Source organism: Pipistrellus hanaki (assembly GCF_964339955.1).
Source record: "Pipistrellus hanaki genome assembly, chromosome: 11".
NCBI lineage: Eukaryota > Metazoa > Chordata > Mammalia > Chiroptera > Vespertilionidae > Pipistrellus > Pipistrellus hanaki.
This window is the reverse complement of record NC_140513.1, coordinates 7,503,567-7,525,792: the sequence shown is the minus strand read 5'-3', so window position 1 is coordinate 7,525,792 and position 22,226 is coordinate 7,503,567. Positions and strand designations below refer to the sequence as shown.

Below are 22,226 nucleotides of genomic sequence, written 5' to 3'. Positions count from 1 at the left end.
CAGACAGATATGATTAAGGGAGTTGCGCCCTCTGACCTTTCAACCCTTTGATCCTCACACAGCAGGTGGCCTGGAGCCCCCTCCTGGGCATCTTCCCTTTCTTCCGACATTGCTGAACCTTGATGTTCAATAAGCCTGACCCTACACAGGTGACTCTTATGCTGCTTATCACCAGCAGCTGCTGCTAATGGAACAGCCCAAATCCCTTGGCCTCAAAACTCTAGCCCAGAGATGGGGGGAGAGCAATCTGCACTGCAATGTCCAAATGGTGCTGAGATGATGTTCAATAATTCAGCCCAAGTCCACTTGTTTGCAATGCTTAACAATGTCATTACCAAAAACTGTCCTAGAAATGGAATTCAGTCTCCTGTAATTTATACTTTGAGTAAGAAAAAAAAAATCACCTTTTAAAAAAATAAATCTCAAAAAAAAAAAAAAAAATCAACCCTGAAGTCTCAAATGCATCTCTCAGAACTTCCCTAAAACCATGTGGAGCAAATTTATACCAATGAAAATCAAAACAATTTTTGGAAACCTAAAATTGACTGTTTTCAGTTCCATGAAATTTCATTTAAAAAAGCCCATATGCCAAAATGTCCAAATTCTCTTATTTTTAAAAATTGGGATGACTTCCAAAATCATAGCTATCTTTTTCTTCCTTTTTTTTTTCTTCTAAAGCGAAGGATGGGTAATGTGCATATGTACTTATCAAGCTTCACAATTTAACCCATTCGGCCAGTATAAAATAGCTGCAATAAAATGCTGAAGAGGCAGGATATACATTTATTATTGCTGGATCTTTCAAAGCAATTGATGCCAAGGTTTAACATATTCTATTTGGTTAAAGATATGTTCAGGAGTCTAGGCACCCCAGTCCTAAGCTTTTAGTTTTTTCCAGATATTTGGATTTATGGGGGGAAGAATTTTAGGCAGGACACATAAACCTGTGGAATACTGATAACTTCCAACCACAAAAGAAAACCTTAGTGTCACTGTTCACCATACCTAGGAAAAGCCCTGAGCCAATGCCTTTGATTCTAAACAAACATAACATGGTGGCCCCACTCTTTGCCTGGTCATTAATGTCTGAATTCAATTGGCAAAGAAAAGCCCCCCCTTCTTTGGTAGTCTAAAATGGCATATATCTTAAATATTCAACTTTAAATTCACTTTGGGATTAGGTAAGAATCAAACAATATGTAAGGGGAGGCTTACAGAGTTCAATTTCAGTCACATGTTTCTCTATGGATGTTCAAGTTCAGTATAGAGAGCAGTTTATGAAGAGATTAGTTTAGCAGGAAAAAAAGGTATGATTACTACATAGAGTTTGACCACTTTGTATAAAATTATTAAACTAGTTTCTTCAGGGATACCTATTGGAAATATTTTCTTAATAATAATACCTACTACTGAGTGAGGGCCTACCAATGTGCATGGAACTTTAGTCACAATGCTTTGAATTGTCATCACTTTAAGGCAGTTGTTCCCATTCTGCAGATGGGGACACAAAGGCACACATGCACAGAAGCTCAGTAAGTTGCCCAAGTTGCACACAGACAAATGGTGGAGGTGGGATTCAAACTCAGGCTCATTGCCTGCCCCCAAACCGAAAACAAACAAACAAAAAAAATCCTAAACAATAACATCAATAATTTGTGCAGAAAATGCTGCACACATTTCAGCTTGCCTACACATTTCTGTGGCTCATTTAAAGGCCTTCTGAATCAATTATTTTAGGTCATTAAGAGGAAGTTTAATTTGGTTGACAAACACCCCCACTGTGGTGACCTCACATATCAACAACAAATGCCTGATGGTCACAAACCCATACCATGAGTCTACTGAGCATGGTGTTAAACAAAACCACATGTGCCCGGATTCCAAGTGGGATTTGACTAGGCCAAGGGTACCGCTCTTCAATCATCAAGCTGTTGGTCTCGTAGCTCCCCCAACGGCCCCGCCCCTAATCACTTGCAAGGAGTTTATGAAAAGAAGTCACCAGTCTTATGTGGCTGTGCTCAGTTAAAAGTGCCTTTAAGCTAATGTCAAGTTAGGAAAGCCACTCATTAAAAAATACAAAAAGAGGCTGAAAAAGGAGGCAGAGCCAATCTTTTTTTTTTTTGGGGGGGGGGGGGAGGGGATATGAATTTTTATTTATTTATTTATTTTATTGGGCGTGACATTGGTTCACAAAACCATACAGGTTTCAAGTGTACAACTCAACGAAATATCATCTGCACACTGCACGGTGCACCCACCGCCAAAGCAAAGTTTTCTTCCACACCACCCGCCTTATCCCTGCTCTGCCCACTTCCACCACCTTAATCCCCTGCAGAGCCAATCTTAAGCAGATGTCTTTTAGCTTGTTTTAAAGAAAAATGATCCGTTCTACATGCATATACTATTGATACACATATATAGTAGTCCCCCGTTACCTGTGGTTTTGCTTTCCATGGTTTTACTTGCAGTCAATCATGGCCCAAGAATATTAAATGGAAAATTTGAGATATTTTGAGAGAGAGATATCACATTCACATACTTTTTATTACAGTATATTGTTATAATTATTCTATTTTATATTGGTTATTATTCTTTTACTATACCTAATTTATAAATTGAACTTTACGGTAGGTATGTTTATATGAAAAAACAGTATATATGGGTGGGGTAAAAGTTTACAGTTGTTCATATGGAAAATAATACAATAATTAATAATAATATAAGCATAAACTGTGTTTCACATACAACTATAAACCTACTTTTGCCAAATCTTGGACAGGGTTCAGGACTATCTGTGGTTTCAGGCATCCACTGGGGGGGTCTTAGAATGCATCCCTGTGGATAAGGGGATGCTATAATAACTTCCATTTTTTCGGTACCTGACAAATCTTACAAAGTGAGAAACCTACCCATTTAGTAGTATAAGCGAGGAGTCTGAGGCTCAGAGAGGCACCTTAACATTCCTTCTGCAAAATTGGCATTTCCCTCAAAGGGGTGACAATTAGAAATCCTAGGGCTCAAGTGCAGTATTTCCAATAGGCATCTCTCATAATAGTAATTTTATACAAAGTGGTCATCCTGTGTGATAGTCACCATACCTTTATCTCCCTGCTAAACTGATCTCCTGTTTAAACAAAGAGTTACGATTAAAATCACCTGGTAGTGACGGGGCTAGAATTTGAATCCGGGTCCACATAACATAGAGCCCAGAGTTCTCCATTCTGCTACCTAGTGTCCTGTAGACACACTACTCTGTATCTTCATCTGACTGGTATGTGATTAAGTCAAGCTTCTCCTTGTGACAAATGATAAACTTTACGTTTTCTTTGAAGTCAGTTTTAACACTGCTATTGATAAATGAACTTACATATAATGACTGTCTAAGTAATGACAGGATAACTGGAAAACAAAAGCGCCAATGATGGTTTCACATTTTTTCTACTGGGATTCTCCCTCGCATGTTACTCAGTTTTTTTGAAATATATTATAACAGAGGCTCATCCCATCTCATAAGAAAACATTTCAGTCACAACAAATTAGCCTGGAAATATACTGACTGCAAGAGATCCTGAAATCATCCGGGAGTACTTACTCCTTTGATTACATAAGTTACTAGTGCTTTAAATTGTCTTATATTAACTAATTCCAACAATAAGGTAAGTGACATTGAAAATCACGCTCATTTGAAATGGAGATACACAGAGGAGGGAGCTCCCAGGAGCTCCCAGGAGAAACCCACCAGGTGAGATGCAGGACCACCTCCCGGCCCTCAGGTGGACAGAGCTTCTCAGCTTTTGTTCCAAATGCTCTGGGTGAGACAGACTCACATATGATGATTTCCAGGATAACAAATAACATGCTAAGAAACTCAAGCAAAACCAAACCACTTACTGTCCAATTGCTTTTTCTTTCTATAATTAAGCAAACATTCCAGTTCCACAGATCTAACTTTGCCTCTTATTTTTATACTAGAGGCATGGTGCGTGAATTTGTGCACAGGTGGGGTCCTTTGGCCTGGCCAGTGATGGAAGCTGATTGAGGCCGTCTCACCCAGTCCTCATCAGGACCGATTGGGGCTGTCTAGCTGAGGAGAGGGACCGCAGGATGTTGGCCAGTCGCAGGAGGTTGGCTGTGGGAGCGCACTGACCACCCAGCTGGGTGGGGGAAGAACAGTAGGAGGTTGGCCAGCTGTGAGAGCACACTGACCCAAGAGGGGGCAGCTCCTGCACTGAGGGTCTGTCCCCTGGTGGTCAGTGCACATCATAGCGACCAGTTGACAGGTCATAACGGTCACTTAGGCATATATATAATCAACTGGGAAGAATAACATTTTGTATGGCATCTTTAAAAAGCTCTTCACATCTACTATGTCAGTTAATTCTCACAACTCTTTGAGATGGATAACATAATCTTAATTTTTCCAATGAAAGAATGGAGCCATGGAGAGGCTAAGTAACCCAGCCCTAGTCACAAGCGTGCGCAGAGCTTTTCTCCGGAGAAACGGGGCTGCCAGACTCGAGTGCTCCCTTTCCTCACCTAGTTCTCAGTATATGACAACAAGGCCACCCTGAGAAGGAAAAGCCCAGACAAAGGAGGGGCCTCTCTGCCCAGGACTGGGGCAGGACTGGCATAAACCACACAGCCTGACGGGAGGGTGCACAGAGCAGAGGCTCAGGGGGCAACTTATATTGCATCTCTGAGCCTTGGCGCCCCCCATTTGCAAATATGGCTAGCTCCTAAGAGATTCTGAGAAATGCTCACAATTGAAACAGGTCAAGTACCTGATACAGTGTCTGGATTAGCAAGGACTCACATGTCAGTTACCTCCCAGGCCTCTTCCTTTCTTGCTAAAGCTCTCTCCATGAACCTATGTCTGAAACTACCAGGTGGAATTTTTCATGCAAATTAATCATATAAAGCAGGAATATGATTAATTAGCACTAGCAAATAACTGAATTTTTTAATTCTTGTGAGGACACATAAACCAGTCACCACTGATAAGAAAATATAATTACAGCTCAGAGTTTTGCACCAATCACAGCATCTTACCACTATCTACCTATGGAGTCCTGCAAGGAAAATGGCACAACGGCAAGCAGGAAACATTCTTCTTCACTCACTATGAAATTGTTTAAGAATAAATATCCCCCCAAACAAACAAAGGACCAAACAAAGGATTAAAGATTTTCTCCTAGGTGGTTGGGGAGATATGGATCCCAGAAACCAAGTGGAACTTTGACTCGGCACCTGGATGCTGTGCCTGGATGATGGCTCGGTGCTGTTGTAAGCAGTTGGTGTATCTGGAAATTAGCTCCAAGAGCCCCAGCTAAGCCTTCCCAGATACAAATGGTGAGAAAGGGAGAGGTCTGCTGTGAGCATATCCTGTGTCTGCGTGCACCCGTAATAGGCCTCCTGAAAATGCACTGGGCGTGTGTGTGTGTGTGTGTGTGTGTGTGTGTGTGTGTGTGTTAGTGAGCCTGTGCACATGGTACCTGGGTCTCACTCCCCCTATTCCTACTGCCTGGAACTATCACTTAGTATATAGCCTAAATTTATATCCTCAAACTGGGCTGTAGAAAAAAATATCTAATTCATAAAAAGTACTTGGAAACAGAGAGGGAAAGTCAGAATCTAGTAAAAGTGGTGCTTAAAACCTCGAAGAAAGCCATCACTACAAACACTTCTGCCACGACTTAGTAGCAAGGGAACCATTCGGAAGTTTGGGTTTGGGACGCTAACACATCTGAATTTTATATATGTGGTCATGGTGTGTAATTTACTTAAGAATTACCTTGATCTTTACAAATATCAACTTACTTTATTAACATGGTTAAGCAGTTTCCAAGCATTTTATATGGAAGGACTGGGTTTCTAATGGCCCAGAAGGAGAAGGCCTGACCATGTCCCTCCCCTATTTACACTCTTCAATGGCTCTCCATTGCCCTATAAAGTTCAGACTCTTTAACACGGCTTACAAGGCCTGGATGGCTGGCCCTTGCCTGCCTGCCTCAGCTCTCCTCTCTCCCTTCATACTTCTGTTCCTATCAGACACTGAACCACTCATACTTCCTGGAAAACTCCATGGGCAACACTTTAAGTCTTTGTAGATGCCGCTACCTGTTCCCATGGCTGAATTCTTACTTATGTTAGATTTCAGTTTAGGCATTCCCTTCCTCTGAGAGGCACAGCCCTTAAGGCCAGGTTCAGTGTCTGTCCGGTAGGAGCCTATGGCATCCCAAATTCACTACAATTCTTTCTACTTGTTTATACCTGCTCTACACACACCTCTCAGAAGGTGGGATTATGTCACATTCACTATTGTTTATAGACTCCTAGTATGAGGCCATGGCTGGCACATAGAAGGCTCTCAAAACATGACTGTGGAAGGGATGCTTACTGCACACCGACTGCAAGCCAGACACTCGGCTATGCTGGACATATACAGGGCTCATTTACGCAATCCTTGTCATAATTCTAAAAGATGGGTACTGACTATTACAGATGAAGAAACCAAGATACAGAGAGAGAAAGGACCATGCCTTGTTTACAGCAGGGGGTGGTCAAGCAGAGGACTGTTAGTAAATTTATCAAGTTATACAAAAGTGCCACACCTGTCCCTGGTACAATGCCTCCAGCCCGACAAACATGGAGGAAACAGGGCAAGCACAAAACAATTTTGTTCTAATCTCTTTCCCTAGGAAATGAGAATTATGACAATGATCCCTTGAACCTAAAAATCCCTTAAACACAACTTAAAAGCCATCAACTTAATAATGTAAGTGGATTTCAGGCCATTGACAAAATAAAAACTGCAATGATTGTTGGCCTTTGTTGAATTCTTTAGGTGTCAGGTACTGGGCTAGTCAAATATCTGTGTTTTCTGACAATCTTAGGCTCTACAGCAAGCGGTTCTCAACCTGTGGGTCACTAGCAGGGTCGCCAAGACTATCGGAAAACACTGATATTTACATTACGATTCTTAACAGTAGCAAAATTACAGTTATGAAGTAGCAACAAAAATAATTTTATGGTGTGGGGTCACCACAAAATGAGAAACTATATGAAAGGGCCGCGGCATTAAAAAGGTTGAGAACCATGGGGCTACAGAAACATTCCTAAACTAAACTGAGGTCGAGAGAATAAAAGGAAACAGTCACTGTGTAATCAGGCCACATTTTGGTATTTCCTAGCTGCCAGCTAACATGATCATTCTCTCCAAGAAGAAACTAGGTCCATGCCAATATCCTTGGCTATCCTGCTAACTTACCACTAGACTCCAATTAATGTTTGCTAAATGAGAGAACGATATAAAAAGGCAGAAGGAGGGATAAGAATGATGATGAGCTATATACGTGCCACTTTAGGAAAAAGGCAGACTCTTTAAGACGATAAGGTTACCGTTTAACAGCAAAGGGCATCCTGTAAGAGCCTAAAGACTAGAATTAGGTCTTTCCCCAAAATAACCTTTTTTCAAATGAGAACAGGAGGTTATAACTTATATTTCTTTTTGTGAAACAAATTTGAGTGCCATAAAAATGGTTAAAAAGTCTTCCTATGGTAGCTTTTTCTAAACTTTTATGAACATCTGCCACATTCATTTGAAGTTTAAAAAATTCTGGCACATATGCAAAGGCATAATAAGGTGCCTATAGCTTTCAAGAAAAAAATAACAAGACAGTCAAAAATAAGCCTCTTGCTGAATTGCCAGTAAGAAAACTAGAATGTGGGAGGAGATGGGCCTTCCCAAGCTCCTTCCTTAGACAGGTCTCCTGTGGCCTGAGGTACAAGCTCCTCCCCCAGTATTACGGCCCATAGTTCCTGGGAGAAATCTCACGGGAAACAGCCCTCTCATGTGAAGGGTATAGAAGAACCACATAAACTCAACCAAAAAGCACGACTAGAGTGCCCCAAGTCTGAGTTAATCCACAGGAGGCGATGAGAAGACTAAATTCCAAGACTGGAAGTTCATGGTTGCCCATCACACTCAGGAAATGCTACTTTTTTCAGAAAGTGTCTTAGCTGCCTTCAAGTGTAGGATACTACTATTTTTCTTTTTCTTTTTCTTTTTCTTTTCTTTTTATTTTAGAGCTGACCATGCAGGAGTTCAGCAAGGCAAATTCTTCCCTACTCTAGCTAAGTGACAGGACTAAGATTTTTCTTGGCCAGTGCTTCCCGAATCTTCTCACTTAACACCTCTCAAAGGCTGAGCAGAGTCGACTCACACCCACTCACCTAGATGCAAAACTCCATCCCAAGTGCTAGTTTAAAAAATTATTCATATTTTGCACCTCATGTTTTACTAACAAAAGGCCTTGTTTTAAGTTACTTACAATCATATGAAAGTAATATAATGTACTCTGTTTATCTTTGCTGGGTTCTCTGAAAACTTTGATGCCTGTTGGGGAGCTCTAATTGTACTCCGAATTCAGCTTCCCAGGTACCCACTCATCCTTCTTTTCTGAAAGCACCTGCTTGGTGCCCTGACAGGTGCTGAGGATACCACAATAAACAAAACAAAGTCCTTGTTCCCAACTCATGCTCCAAGGGATGGTGAAGAGGATGGGGAAGCAAAAAGCTACCACCCAGAACAAGAGGGACAGTAAGTAAAAGACGATGACAAAACGGGAGGATTTATTGAAAGAGCTGGCGAAGGTAAGGGCTTAGCCATGCAGAGTTATGGGAACGCGGGGATGGCTAGGATCAGTGGGCACACAGGCTAACAAGGGACACTGAGAGGACAGCAGGGTTGGCAGCAGCAAAGAGGCTGAGCAGACTCAGGGGTGGTGCAGAGCAAGACTGGGGCCACTGAAGGTAGAGTGAGGCAGTAGAAGTCAACCCACTAAATGCCGGGACTATGAACTGGATTTTACATTTTCCTTTAAACCTCCAGGACCGAGAAAAACGTCTGAAACCTAAGAGGCTTTCATTTTGCTAAGCAGATGAATGAATAGGGCTTTGCAAGAATCCAAGAAAAGCAAATAAAAAGTCAATGAAGGCAGTAAGGAAGGAACACGGCAAGAGACATGTCAGAGAGTTGGTACCAATTTAGAAAGAACAAGGAAGAGGAGCGCTCAGCCATGCTCAGTGTATCCCACTTGGGTACCATTCACAGGGACTAGGAACACTGGAAGGGAGTGATGTAGTTTGGTGTTTGGTGTGTGTGTGTGTGTGTGTGTGTGTGTGTGTAACACTGAGTTTGAGATATCTGTAGCAAACCTACGTGAAGTTCAATCGGCACCTGAAACGCTTGGACCTGTGTTCAGAGAGAGCCATGCTAGTTAGAATCACAGCTGAGAGTGAGTGGCATTACCTTGATCGCTGAAACAGAAAGCCCTAAACAAGATGACTAGGGCATGTCGAGAAGAAAAGCAGGCAGAAACTAGAAACTTGGACAATGCTGATGTTAACAGGGATGAAAGGAATGTGATACAGCCTTGCTAGCACAGTCTGCTGGGCAGGAGGAGAGGCAGAAAGGAGCTGTGCACTCAATAGACCAAATGGTGTTTAGTGTTTCAAACTCTATAACAATTGGCACTAATGGCCTATTAGAAGGTGTTCAATTTAAAATTTTCACACAGGAGCTTTAAATACATCCCCAAATTTGACAAAGGTAAAACACCCAAAAAACCTCTTCAATCTGATCTAAATACACCACCCAAGATAGTCCATAAACTGTGTACTGTATGTGCTCAGGGCTGGGTGATGACAAGGAGGAACTGTTAACAGAATGTAGGAGCCACATGGCCGTCCTGTCAAATTAGAAATTTGAGCAGATTTCTGTGGTCTATTTTGATCAAGATTCTCAATGTCAAACAAACAGGTTTTTCGATAACCAACTTGTTTCATTTTCTTAAGCACAATAGCACAGTGTGCAACAGTTAGCGAAGAAGCAGGTGGTCCTCGTCGACGTGAAATGAAGGGAACAGAAGAAGAGAAGTAGCACTTCCTTTAAGACATGCAAAGCATCATCACAGACGGATATGGCTTTAGATTTTCCCGCTGAGAGCTTAGCTCCTGTGCAAAACAGGCAAGCCCCCCACCTCCCTCCCCATTTTGCTCTAGTACAAATTTAAGCTCTCTCCCTAGGAGGGAAAAGCTTGGGGTTCATATCTACAAATCAATGGCACTCACAAAAGCCCAGATAAGTCCTTTAAAAGAACTGCTATCTAATTGGTACAGCCATGCAGAAAGCAATCTGTCATCAGTCATAGCTTTGACCAGGCATTTCTACATTACGGGTTCTATGCTAAGAAACTAAGTCAAAATGCAGATAAAACCTTATGCATAAAGATGTTCACTGAAATGCTACTTATATTAGTGAAAAAATATAAACAACCTAAATGTCTAGAGTAACAGAAAAATGGTTAAGTTATGATATATCCAAGCAGTGGAATGACAGGTAGCAAACCGAAAATTATTCTAATTGAGAATAAATAAAAACATGTTGAAATCTCCATGCCATAATATTAAGTGACATTTAATAACAAAATTATATATAAAACACATTTCAATTAAGTACATTTATACAAAATATATATTCATAAAATAAAGACCAGGAGGAAGAGCAGTAAAATGCTAACTGGTTGAATTTATAATAATGGCATTGTGGATAATTTTTCCTCTTTATACTTCTATATATTTTTACACCACATTCTCTACAATAAAAAATGTAACATGATTGTAATAGTTTTGAATAAACATCATTTTGAAAGGCAAATCATTTCCCTTCCCTTGTTTAAACGCTCGAGGACCTTTTCCTCATGCCTTCTGGAATTTCGCTCCCTCACCCGTGAGAACTGACAATCCCCATGCAGAGAGGACAAACACTGGGAACAGGGGCCCAGGGAAAGGGTCTAATGGACCACTCAGCTCTGTGCCCCTGAGAGGGCACTGCGCACCAAGCGCTGCTCCCACACGCTCCCACGTGGAGAGCTGTGAATCCACACACTGTGTCTTTTCAAAACAAAGCAGCCAAGCAGGGAGATGCAGGGAGGAAAGGCGCCAACTTACCTCCATCAAACTTAAATGGATTCCTATGAGGTAGGGCATGGGAGCACTGTGAAGAGAAACAGAGACACACAGCTGCTTTAATGTCTGTTGCTTCCGACAGAAAATTACAGATGGTTCACTATTTGGAGAAAAACTGTTTTAATAAACGTATGCACAGTTACATTTCCTTTCACAACAAAAATCCTAATGTGACATTTTGTTCCCAAGCCTAGAAACTTCAGAAGAATTTCTAAACGCAGGCAGCGCTGGAAGCCTCTCGGGTGGCAGGAAGAACCCACTCTGGCATTAGTCCCTAAAATAACAGCGAGGCAACTGCCTGGTCTCAGTTCCTCATCTTTAAAGTGGGACCTTAGAAGCAAACTAGTAGAGGTTGCAATGAGAATGAGAGAAAATATACATCGAGTGATTAGTACAGTTCCTGGTACAAACGGGAACTATTATTGCCACAATTATAATAGGAAAAGCAGTTAACCAGGTTGAATATAGAATGATGCTTTTATTTGCTATTTCCTTCTGTCATCAAGAGATGTGATCTAACTGTCCGCTCTGATTTGAAAAAGCACAGAGAAAGCAACCAGTAAGCACCTCCTCCCCATCTGCACACAGGCCATTGGATGACCCTACAATTGACAAAGCCCCTTCCAATGACTTCATTCACAGGGCGATGGGCCCTAAATTGGAAACTGAGCAGGAGACCAGAACCCAACTCCAAAAGTTTGAAAGCCTGGGCATCATTGACTTCCTATGTTTTCAGGATTCTGTGTACCCCCGCTCCCCTTATTCTCTACCCCCCTCCTCTGCCATTATCATTTATGATATTACTTACCAATGACAAATGTTCTGAGCATTATATAAGGAAACTCAAATTTATCTTCCTAATCCTACAATAACCATACAAGGTAGGTATTATCTCCATTTTACAAATGAGGAGACAGGTCCAGAGAGTTTAAATCACTTATCTAATGCCACAGAACAAAGTAAATGGAAAACCTAGAATTTGACTTCAAAGACTCTTCCTCTGTGCCATACAGACTTTGTAATACCAAACCTAAATTCCCCAGGCCCACCTCCCACACGACCTTTTTCTTGGGGGTAGAGGATGGAGGTCAAGAAGTAGGGAGAGGAGAAGGAACTGGCAATTTTTCTATATGTCTCTCCAGTGTGATTCATATATATGTGATACATCCTTGAAAGGTGCAAAGGGTATTTTATGAGCCTAGAGATAAGATATCTGGCTCAGACTGAGGTGACCAGGTACCTTTCCTCTGGGGCAGCCGGGAGAGCGGACCTGCAGGCTGGCTTTCTTGGAGACAGGGTTGGGGAAACAAGGAGTGGTAAGAAACGAGAAAGGAGAGGTTTGCTTCCAATTTAATCCTAAGGAGTTCAGGCTTTCATCCTGAAGCAATGGATAGGCAATGAAGGTTCTAAAACATCAGTTGTGCATTTTAAAATTGCTCAAACATTTAAAAATAAGAAAGGGCACAATCCCCTTATTACCATTTGACAAATAAAATTCTTCAAGCAAAAATCGTTCCCCAGAATATAAAATGTCCTCCTTACTATGATCTCAGCAGTAATGTATATTGGGAGCCTGTAAAACAGACTTGAATATTAGAAGCATAGTTTGGGAACTATTCTCCTAGAAGACTTTTGTATTTGACAATAGCTGAAGAAAGAATTATATACACAACTGCAATAAAAGTGGGGTTGTCTTTTTTCTTTCTTCCTCTTCTCTCTTTTAAAAATAGGTATCTGCTGTGCACATTCAGCTTCTCCTCGCTTCCAGGGGCAAGGAAATGCCCTGTGATATTTTCCCCCTTAAACTGTAAACCATTAGTTTAGCTGCCAGCTACACAAATGCTCAAACTTCCCAGTGTGCCTGGCTCTGCTGTCCAAGTTTTTTTCCAGTGTACACTGAAATGAATGTGTTTCTAATTAAATAGCTTCAGGAAAACGACAGCTTCAATGTCAAAAATACAAAGTCTGAACCCTGGCAGGAAGTCTTAGGACTACAAATGTCTCATCTAGTGGAACCTTGCCTAATATAATGAAAGGAAGCAGGAAGAGTGCAGAATTCCAGAAAAATGGCCACTTGTTAATGTGTCCAGAGCAGAACCTAACACACAGAAGGAGAAAAAAAAAATCCATGTTTAATCAAATCTTATCAACTTTCCTAGCTCCTACATTTGATAATGCAATTGACCAATGACCCTGAGTTTTAATTAGCATTTCTAAACTGGAATTCCAATCAATGAATTAATGCACAGAAAAAAACATTCCAAAAATTGTGAGAAAGAGGTGAAAATAAATGCGTACAGCAAAAGACTGTATAATTCAACACAAACACAGGCTCTTATCTGAAAAATAATTATTTTCTAGAATTTTAAATATGTCGGTTTTAATGCCATGCCCTTTTATCCTGCAATAAAAATCAATGATATCCCAAAAGAGAGGAAGAAGAGTCTTACAGAAAAAACTACAGATGCAAGAAGGGACAAAGTGGGCACATTCCTCAGTATTGGTAAGTGGGCCTTTTTTAAAGCCCAATATTTTCCAAGGAGTAACAATGGCCTATCATAGAAATGTAGTTTCTTAGCCAAGTATTGTTAGGGCTGCAACAGTTCTGTATTTAGAAAATATTTAAAACACATTTATTCTGAAATCACAGCAGCTCCATGTTTCATACGAATGCAAATTTAGACAATACCTTTTACATTGTTGTCATTTGCTTACAAAGCCTCAAACACTTTCCTGAATCTACTGCATTTTTGCTCTGCAGATATACTAATTACAAATTCCAAATGGGAAGAAGGAGAAAGAAAGAAAGAAAGAAAGAAAGAAAGGAAGGGAGGGAGGGAGGGAGGGAGGGAGGGAGGGAGGGAGGGAGGGAGGGAGGGAGGGAGGGAGGGAGGGAGGGAGGGAGGGAGGGAGGGAGGGAGGGAGGGAGGGAGGGAGGGAGGAAACCAGAATCTCAACATCTCAAAGTAGTAAATAGGAATTTAGGTTTGGTAACCGGGTAATTCTAGGTATGTTCTGAAACAATTTCTATTCTCAATATACCTCAATAGTCATTGCTGCTACTGACTCGTTTTCTTTGAAGCTTGTTTCCTATGGCTTTTTTTTGCAGAGAGAAATTTTTCTTGGGAGAAAAAAGTCACTCACTCATTATCATGTCATCTTAACACAACTACCTTTATTTTTGTATTATTCTCCCTCAATATTGGCCCATGTTAACAAACATTTTTATATCTTTGAAATTATAGAGTGCATATATTTTATTGCTTTCTCCTTGGCTACCTTAACATTTCCCATATTTTATACAATACTTGTGATTATTATTTTTAAAACTGTAATATTCCACAAAGTATAGATGTACATAATTTTTGAACTCTATTCCTACAATTATTCAATTAAGTCCCTTCCATCTTTTCATTATAAGTTACCTTCAATTAAAACAAACAACTTCATGTGTACAAATCCCCAAACATGGAATTACTAAGTCAAAGGGCAGGACTGTTTGTTACATCTTTTGTTATATTTTGGCAGTGTGTTTTCTAAAACAGCAGTACCTGCCCCCGTGGAAATCTTCAGGGCTATTGCAGGGATTAGAGAGAATCAATAAAGTGCCTACCATAGGAGCAGCACATGGTAGGCTCAGTAAGTGACTGTCATTATATTATGTCCAAATGGGTTCTCTCTGAGCCTTTGGCATGGCTGGCACCTCTGGACCCATTCTCTTATTGCCAAAAGAATGGTTTTTCTCTTCCTGCCCGGTTCTGATGGATATATGGCAAACCTTGGTGAGGATGGTTGAGACTCCATGATGAATCCTCTCTATACATGAGTTTCTCACTCCCAGCACACTCCCGTGTCACCTGTCTACTTACTGAGTTCCGTAGGATTGCTAATCACTTTCTTCAGAGGGCAATATTTACTCTTAAAAAAAAAAAAATCCTCACCTGAAGACATGCTTAGAGGAAGGAAGGGGAAGGTGTTGTGCCCAAGTGTCATAAACCCCAAAGACTACCAGGGAGCCGAATCTGATGCAATTGCAGAAAGCCTGTATTTATTTCGGACTAGTCCGAGCTCAGTCCCACTTACACCTGGGATGGCATGGCGGGAGAGAGAAAGAATTTAACATATCAATGGGTTTCATAGGGGGGGGGTGCCACTACCTTGGCTGACCTGATTGGTTGGGTTAGGGCCAGGGTCCAGTTACAAAATGGAGTCGGGAGCTGGCCCCGCCCCGCCCTGCCCTCTCAAAGGGAGAGGAGAGAAACATTGATGAGAGAGAAACATTAATTGGTTGCCTTCTATGTGCTCCCTGTTTGGGGAATCAAACCCACAACCCAGGTTTGTGCCCTGACCAGGAATGGAACTGGCAACCTCTCAGTGCATGGAACAATGGTCAACAAACTGAGCCACTCTGGCCAGGCATTTATTCTTGATTTTATGTACTACCAAGAAGGCAAAAACTACCAAGTAAACTAAGTTATTACTTTCTTATCATGTAGGTTGACAAATTTTAAAAAGTACTTATCACTCTTTGGTATATACATTAAAAGGAAAATAGAGCAAAATGAATTAAGCTATTCCTAAAAAAAAACTCTTCACATTCAGAGTACGACTCAATTGAATCATTTTCTGATTCAGAGCTATCAATGTCCACATTTTTCTAAGGGTATCTCGGTAACAAAACATAATAAAACCTCATTTACTAAAAACTATCTTCCTTTATTAGGTCCCAGAAAGAACTTGTTTGTTGCTTTTCAAGAAAATATGAATGCAAATATCTGTTTCACTAATAGCAAAAAAATGCTGTATTCTCTGCTCTGGGATCTTTGAGCAATCACAGCTATTTCATATTTCAATGCAGAATCTGAGTGCAATTTTGCAGACATTTTAAACAATTAGACACAACATACACAGAACCAATAACACACATCAGTAAAGTGGTGATAATATCATCAGTATGACCAGGTCCATGCATAGGCAGGCCATGACAATTGTGTCACAACTACCCTGTGGCTAACAGCAATTGTGGGATACCACTATGCACCTCTGAATAGCAGATTATGGTATATCTGTACTAGGCCTTTGCTTTCTGGGAATTATTCCACTGACTTCATCAGTTACACCCTGGAAGAGTAAAAGCCATTCTTTTCCCCTTCTCTCCTACAAAGGAAAGGGGTTCGATTGCTGGTGTCAAGTAATGACAATATGATGACTGAAATGTATGTTCAGTTTGAATCCTCTTAATAGGAAAAGGACCTAATATTTATTGAGTTACTATAACCCAGCTGCTTCAATGCATTACTTATCCATAATTCTCAAGGCAAGCCTTCAAGATAGCACTATTTTCCACATTTTCAAAATGGAAAACAGACTCAGAAAGGTAAAGTAACTTGCCCAACATCACACAGCTAGCAAATAGTAGAACCATATTCAAATTCAGGGCTGTTGGACTAAAAGCACATGCTGTGTTCAAGGTGCCCTACAGCACATACTCAGTACGTCAGCCAAAGGAAAGAAGGCAGTGGTGATTTACCAAGGGAGATATTCACTCAATCTTACTAACTCTAGGCGTGGAATATACACCATTTCTCTTCCAGGTAAGTCCTACAGCATGAGCTCATTCCTAGCAATGACCAGGCATGAATATGGATGCTGCAGACTTATTAATGGCACTGCAGTCCCCGTACATTATTACGGCACTTTCACAATTTGTTTAATTCCTTTCCTCCAGATAACTTGAGTGCTCTAAATTATATTCCCTTGAGGTGAGCAACAACTAATTGGAAAAGAGTCAGGTGAAATTTTAATTTTTTTTTTTTAAAGAATACTGGCTGCTCAAATACATAAAATACAGCTTCCCGAGACAAGGAGGGGAGGCAACTGCAGGACCATTAATAAGTCTGGGTAGGAGGTAGGAGGGCCCAGGCCCCCAGGTGAGCAACACCTCTTCTGCTTCAGAAAGCAACTAGTTTAGAGCTGCCCAGGGATTTGGAAGATCCACTGTTTCTCTTTCCTCTTTTCCCCATATAAATGCATAGTTAGCATTACAATTTACACATCATATTACCCTGATTTCTGAGGCACACCGCCTTCTTAACCAAATGCCTGATGGGCAAAGTGGATCCCACAAGGCTTTCCTCAGTTCACCATTTTTCAAGGAAAGGAACACTCTGAAACAGGTCTTACTGTCTGAGAGTTTCTTTTCTTGCCTTTTTTTTTTTTTTGGAAAAGAAACAGAAGTGTAAACACAGCTTGTCCAAGCATTTTAAATTCTGTTCTGAAATAACGAGGCCTGGCATTGTTAGAGAGGTTCAAGGACAAAAGAAAGGGGGAAAGAACAAGAATAAAGAGCATACAACACATCATGTCGGAGAACACAAATAACCACAGTTTTGGTCTCACTGAAAGTGACCAGGGAGAAGGGCTACCGGCTAATGTAACGGCCGTTGTTGCACAGGGAGCCAGGGAGAGCAGCCACTGTTTGCTGCGCCTTTGCCAGGGCGAGGCTAACGGCGTTTTCTCAGTGGATCCTCAAGGCAACAGCGTGAAGGGGACACTATTACTACCACCAATGTATAGAAAAGGCAATGAAGGCTGGGAAACTAAGCACTCACTCAGGTCACACAGCTAATAAACGACAAAACCGAGACTAGAACCCAAGTGTGTTTTCCTAAGATAAAGCTCATTATTTCCCAGACCAGCAATTGCCAGGCTGGGAAGGAGGAGAGAAACGAGGTTGGAAGGCTTTCTCGAACCTGTTCCCTGAAGGCCGGCCAGCAGCTGTGCCAGTCCCAGCCCCTCTACACTATGTCCGAAAACCCCCTCACCAAGGAACTTCTTGTTCTAAACCTGCCTTGGGTTCTAGCCTCAGTCCCCTTCATCCCTTAAATCCTATTGCCCCCTCAAACCCCGGGCTCGGACTGCCCAATGGTTGCTAACGCCCCACTTTCTATAGGCTTTCATCTGGGCTGCCCATTTGGCATAAGTTCCATCTGATTTGTGTGATTATTTTAGGCTGTCGGTCGCAGGAGAAGTGGACGGGTTCCTGTTTCCATGTGCAGAGCAGGAAGGATAAGCACAGCGGGGCTGCTATGTACGTACTGAGCGCTCACCAAACACCAAGGGCTGTGCTGGGGCTTGAGCTAACTCATCTCATTTCACCCTCAAATTATCCAACCTTTTCACAGATTAAAAAAGAGATTCTTAAGAAACTTGTGCATGGACACAGTAGATGGTGATTCTAGCTCAAATCCTTCTGTTTCAAAGCCTCTTATGCTATTCTTGCTAAACTTCTTTTAACTACTATGTCACACTTGAGGGGAAAAAATGGGCCTGGCCTGTGTGGCTCAGTGGTTGAGAGTTTCAACCTACGAACCAGGAGCTCACGATTTGATTCTGGTCAATGGTTTTCTCTCATCATTGATGTTCTCTCTCTCTCTCTCTCTCTCTCTCTCTCTCTCTCTCTCTCTCTCTCTTCCTCTCCCTTCCTCTCTGAAATCATAAAAACATATTTAGAAAAAGAAAATAAATGGTTATTTGATATTTATAGCTGAAAAATCAAATAGCAAGTGGACACTTCATAGCCAGGAGAAAACTACACTTGCCTTACTAGGTTTAATGAATTAATCGATAACTTTTTTTTTTTTTTTTTTTTTTGTCCCAGACAGAACTTAAGGTAGTTTATATAAATATGTTCAATACAGCAATAAAAGTAGGAAAAGAAATAGGGGCAAAGGAAAAAAAATGCAAGCTGGGGTGAGGTTAGCACTTCAGCTGTGTGCTGTGAGGTTCTGCACACCTGCTGGGTGTCCACAGATCTGTCTCTGAGCATGCCAGCTGCCAAGCCAAAGAGGGAACCAGCATCATAACATGACTCATGGTGTCCATAGAGGAAAACATTCACTCAGGCACTCCAACTTTTAAAAACAATGGGAGGGGAAAGAGAAAATTAACATCTTATGATGCATTTATTACGTGTTGTTTTCTATATGCTGGCCAGACAGCCAACAAATATTACTGTGTTAGGCACCATGTGGTCTGAGGATAGAGAAGAGAAAAGAGAGTTCTGGTTCCTGCCTATTTTACGGGTAAGAGCAGACATTAAACAAGCACGTTACTGTATGTGTGACCCTATTGCAGGGACACTTACAGGTGCTGTGATCACCTCATTGCATCCTCGCAGCAATCTGGCAAACCTGATCTCCATAATTCACAGAGGAACCTATGGCTCAAAGAGGGTAAGTGACCTGGCTAAGGTCACAGCTGGTGAGAGGCAGAAAACACGGCTTGAAAAGTAGAAGGGGTGCAAATGCCATAAGTTCATCAAGGTTTCTTCTGGGAAAAAGATTCAACTTTTTGCCTGTTTTCCACCTGGCCCTCCCTGAGTTATGAGCCATAGCAGAGGATGCGGATCCCTGGGAGGAAAGGAGCAAGTCTAGATTGGGAGAGGAGGCAGATGCTGCCTAGTTTTCACCTGCAGTTTTGGCAGCCGAACCACAGGTCTCACCACAGTGGAGGAGCTGGGTGTGTGTGGAGTTGGGTACTGGAGATGGTTTGCTAATGTGAGCCATGAATCTATCACTGGAGCTGATGGGTGAAGGGGGAGAGCAAAGACAATGGACTCTGAGTGTGGCCTATGGCTCTGTGGAGTAATAACTCTGGAATAATAACTCCGAATGGACACGTGAGTTACAAAGATAATGCTGGAGCAGCCCTCCCTTCTGTGCCTCCTTGGTCTACCCAGAAGGAGACAGACTTGCAAAACATCAGGAAGGGCTCCATGGCTAAGACCACTGGAGCAGGAGAAGTGAATCACAGAGGAAAGGTTAGGAGAAGGGGCTCTCGATTGCCCAGAGGGTTCAATGAGAATCATAACCGCTAGAACCAGCTGCAAAAGGAAAGCCTCAGAATGTCAGCCACCAGCAGCCCATGAGACCCTTGTAGAAATGCAGGAATGAGTGAGGTACAAAAGAAACAAGAAGAGAAAAAGAGGAAGAGATATATGGAAAAATAAAGAGAAAGTAACAAAAAAAAACCAAAAATGTAAAAGTTGAAAGTGCAACTGCTGATAAGAAGAAAAGCTTTCTCTGTGTTCCAGGACTAAGGCCTGCCCATGCCAAGATGCACAGCATCCAATTTCCTTCTTAGCCGCTCAGTCTGTTCCTGTTTAAGGGGAAAACAAACCCAGTTGAGAGATGACTCTGAGCCTAGCCCTGTGCTTGTGCTTGGTGTATCATCCATGTGCCAAACTCAGAGAGGCAGGGACACATCACAAAAGCCCTCCATTGCTGCAGCTTTTGTGGTGAGGGCATCACATGATCTGTGGGTCCTGTTCTATTGGTGACTAGGAACATATCTAGACTGTCTTTGCTGCTGAGACCACACACCGTGCCTTAGAAGTTTCAGAGTTTTCTAAGTGTTGGGTTCAAGATAGGCTCGTCAGAGAGAAGTGAGGAATTATGTACAGAATGTGTCCCAGGAAATGGAAAACCAGGCTCAGGGTTGGTCATATTAGCAGAAATCAGAGCCAGCTCTGTCTAATGGAGGCTAGTCAGAAACTGGGCCGGGGAGGCAGCCTGCTGCCCTGTCCCACATCAGGCAAGGGGGTGGGGGGAGGCGGGGAGTCTGGAGGGTGGGACCAGCAGGGCAGGTAGAGATGCTTAGATGGAGCAACAGAGGAGGTGAGGGCCATGGGGTGGGTAGGCTGCAGACAACTGCCTTCCTTACCTGGGGAAGGGTCATTCCCACGGTAAAGGGACACTATGCCAGTCTCAGCACCACTGTGGGAATATCGCTGCTGAGGCTGGGGGAAAGTACTTGCCACAAAATGGAAATCTTTAGCAAAACCTACATAACACAGCATTCGCTATAGATAAGAGAATGCCAGCCACTCCTGTCTACCTCATCTACTCCATTCTACCCCATCCTTTTGGGAATTCCAACTGGACTTTGCTGGGTCACATATGTATACACAAACATATATTGATACATAAATAGTAATACATATTGACTATAAATACATATATAGTCATTAACAACAAAAATAGAACCGATTACTTAATAGAGTACCTGTTTTATGTCAGAAGTGATTACTATTCCTCCTTGACAGAAAAGAAAGTAGGCTCAGAGAGTTTCAGTGACCTCAAAGCTAATAAATAGGGAAGCCAGAACCAAAGCCATGTTTTGTTTCCACCACACCACACACACCACACACCACACACCACACCACACTTCATTGAATTCTATTTCTGCCACCAAGAATATCAACAATCCCACTTACTCTAGCAATTTATTCCCTATGCAACATTTCATGGCATCAATGAAGATAAAAACTGGAGTGGAGCCATCTGAATATCCAGATGTCACTTCACAGCTGTGTCTAGACTAATGCCCCATCACCCATGTAGACTGCGCACCCTGAGATCAGGCATATTTCAGACTGTTTGCTAAGAACCCTAGATGGAATACAGGATGGGACATGGGGGTTTGGTTCAGAACTCTACATGCACTACATATAAAGAACCTAGAACCAGAGTCTCTCACAGAGAATTGAAGTATGCGCACTATGAGTAGAAGAATGGCTTCCAGAGTCACCTGGAAATAAATGCCAGGAACTACCATGCATTTTACAAAGACAAATGCAAAATCCAAACCTTAATTGTGTGTATCTGATTTAACTTTTTGCTTCAACCATGCTCTCAGCAAGCATCAGAAGTTAGTTACTAACTTGGCTCTTGACCTGGCTATTTCTTTGGGGGAACATGAGAACTTGTCCTGATCTGATGTGGAAATGTTTTATCACAAAGGTGTGTTAACAAGTGTCCAAAATAACCCAAATAAACAATTAAATTTGGTAAATGATTTGTGGTCCTTAATTAGTACTGCTTCTGAATAAATATGGGAGAAAAGGGAATTTACATGGGAAATACCATATGGACCTTTTATTAGCAACATTTAATTAGCATATTGCCTGGTACATAGTAAGTGCTCTATAAATATTTGCTGAATGAATGAATAATTAATCAATGATAACATAAGTTTACATAATGCAAGTCATCAAGAAGCCTACAAGAATTCTTTCACAAAATCTTGGTGATGGGTACAACTTCTTTTCTAACACTTTGGAGCGTTAGTCAACAAAGCTTTATTATTAGGTGGCCTTGGATTGCAAGTTCAGGCTCTACCATTTCTTAGCTGTTGAC

At 41.7% G+C, this 22,226-nt stretch overlaps 1 protein-coding gene across 11 annotated transcripts in view; it reads right to left on the bottom strand.

Annotated features, from left to right (window-relative positions):
* DENND1A (DENN domain containing 1A) overlaps positions 1-22,226 on the bottom strand; it is a 439,483-nt gene that overhangs the window by 172,083 nt on the left and 245,174 nt on the right. For all 11 annotated transcript variants that reach the window (XM_084899946.1, XM_084899951.1, XM_084899945.1 and 8 more), the window contains one exon: positions 11,011-11,056. In XM_084899946.1, the coding sequence (XP_084756072.1) occupies positions 11,011-11,056 (46 nt within the window). The remainder of the gene's footprint in view (positions 1-11,010; positions 11,057-22,226) is intronic.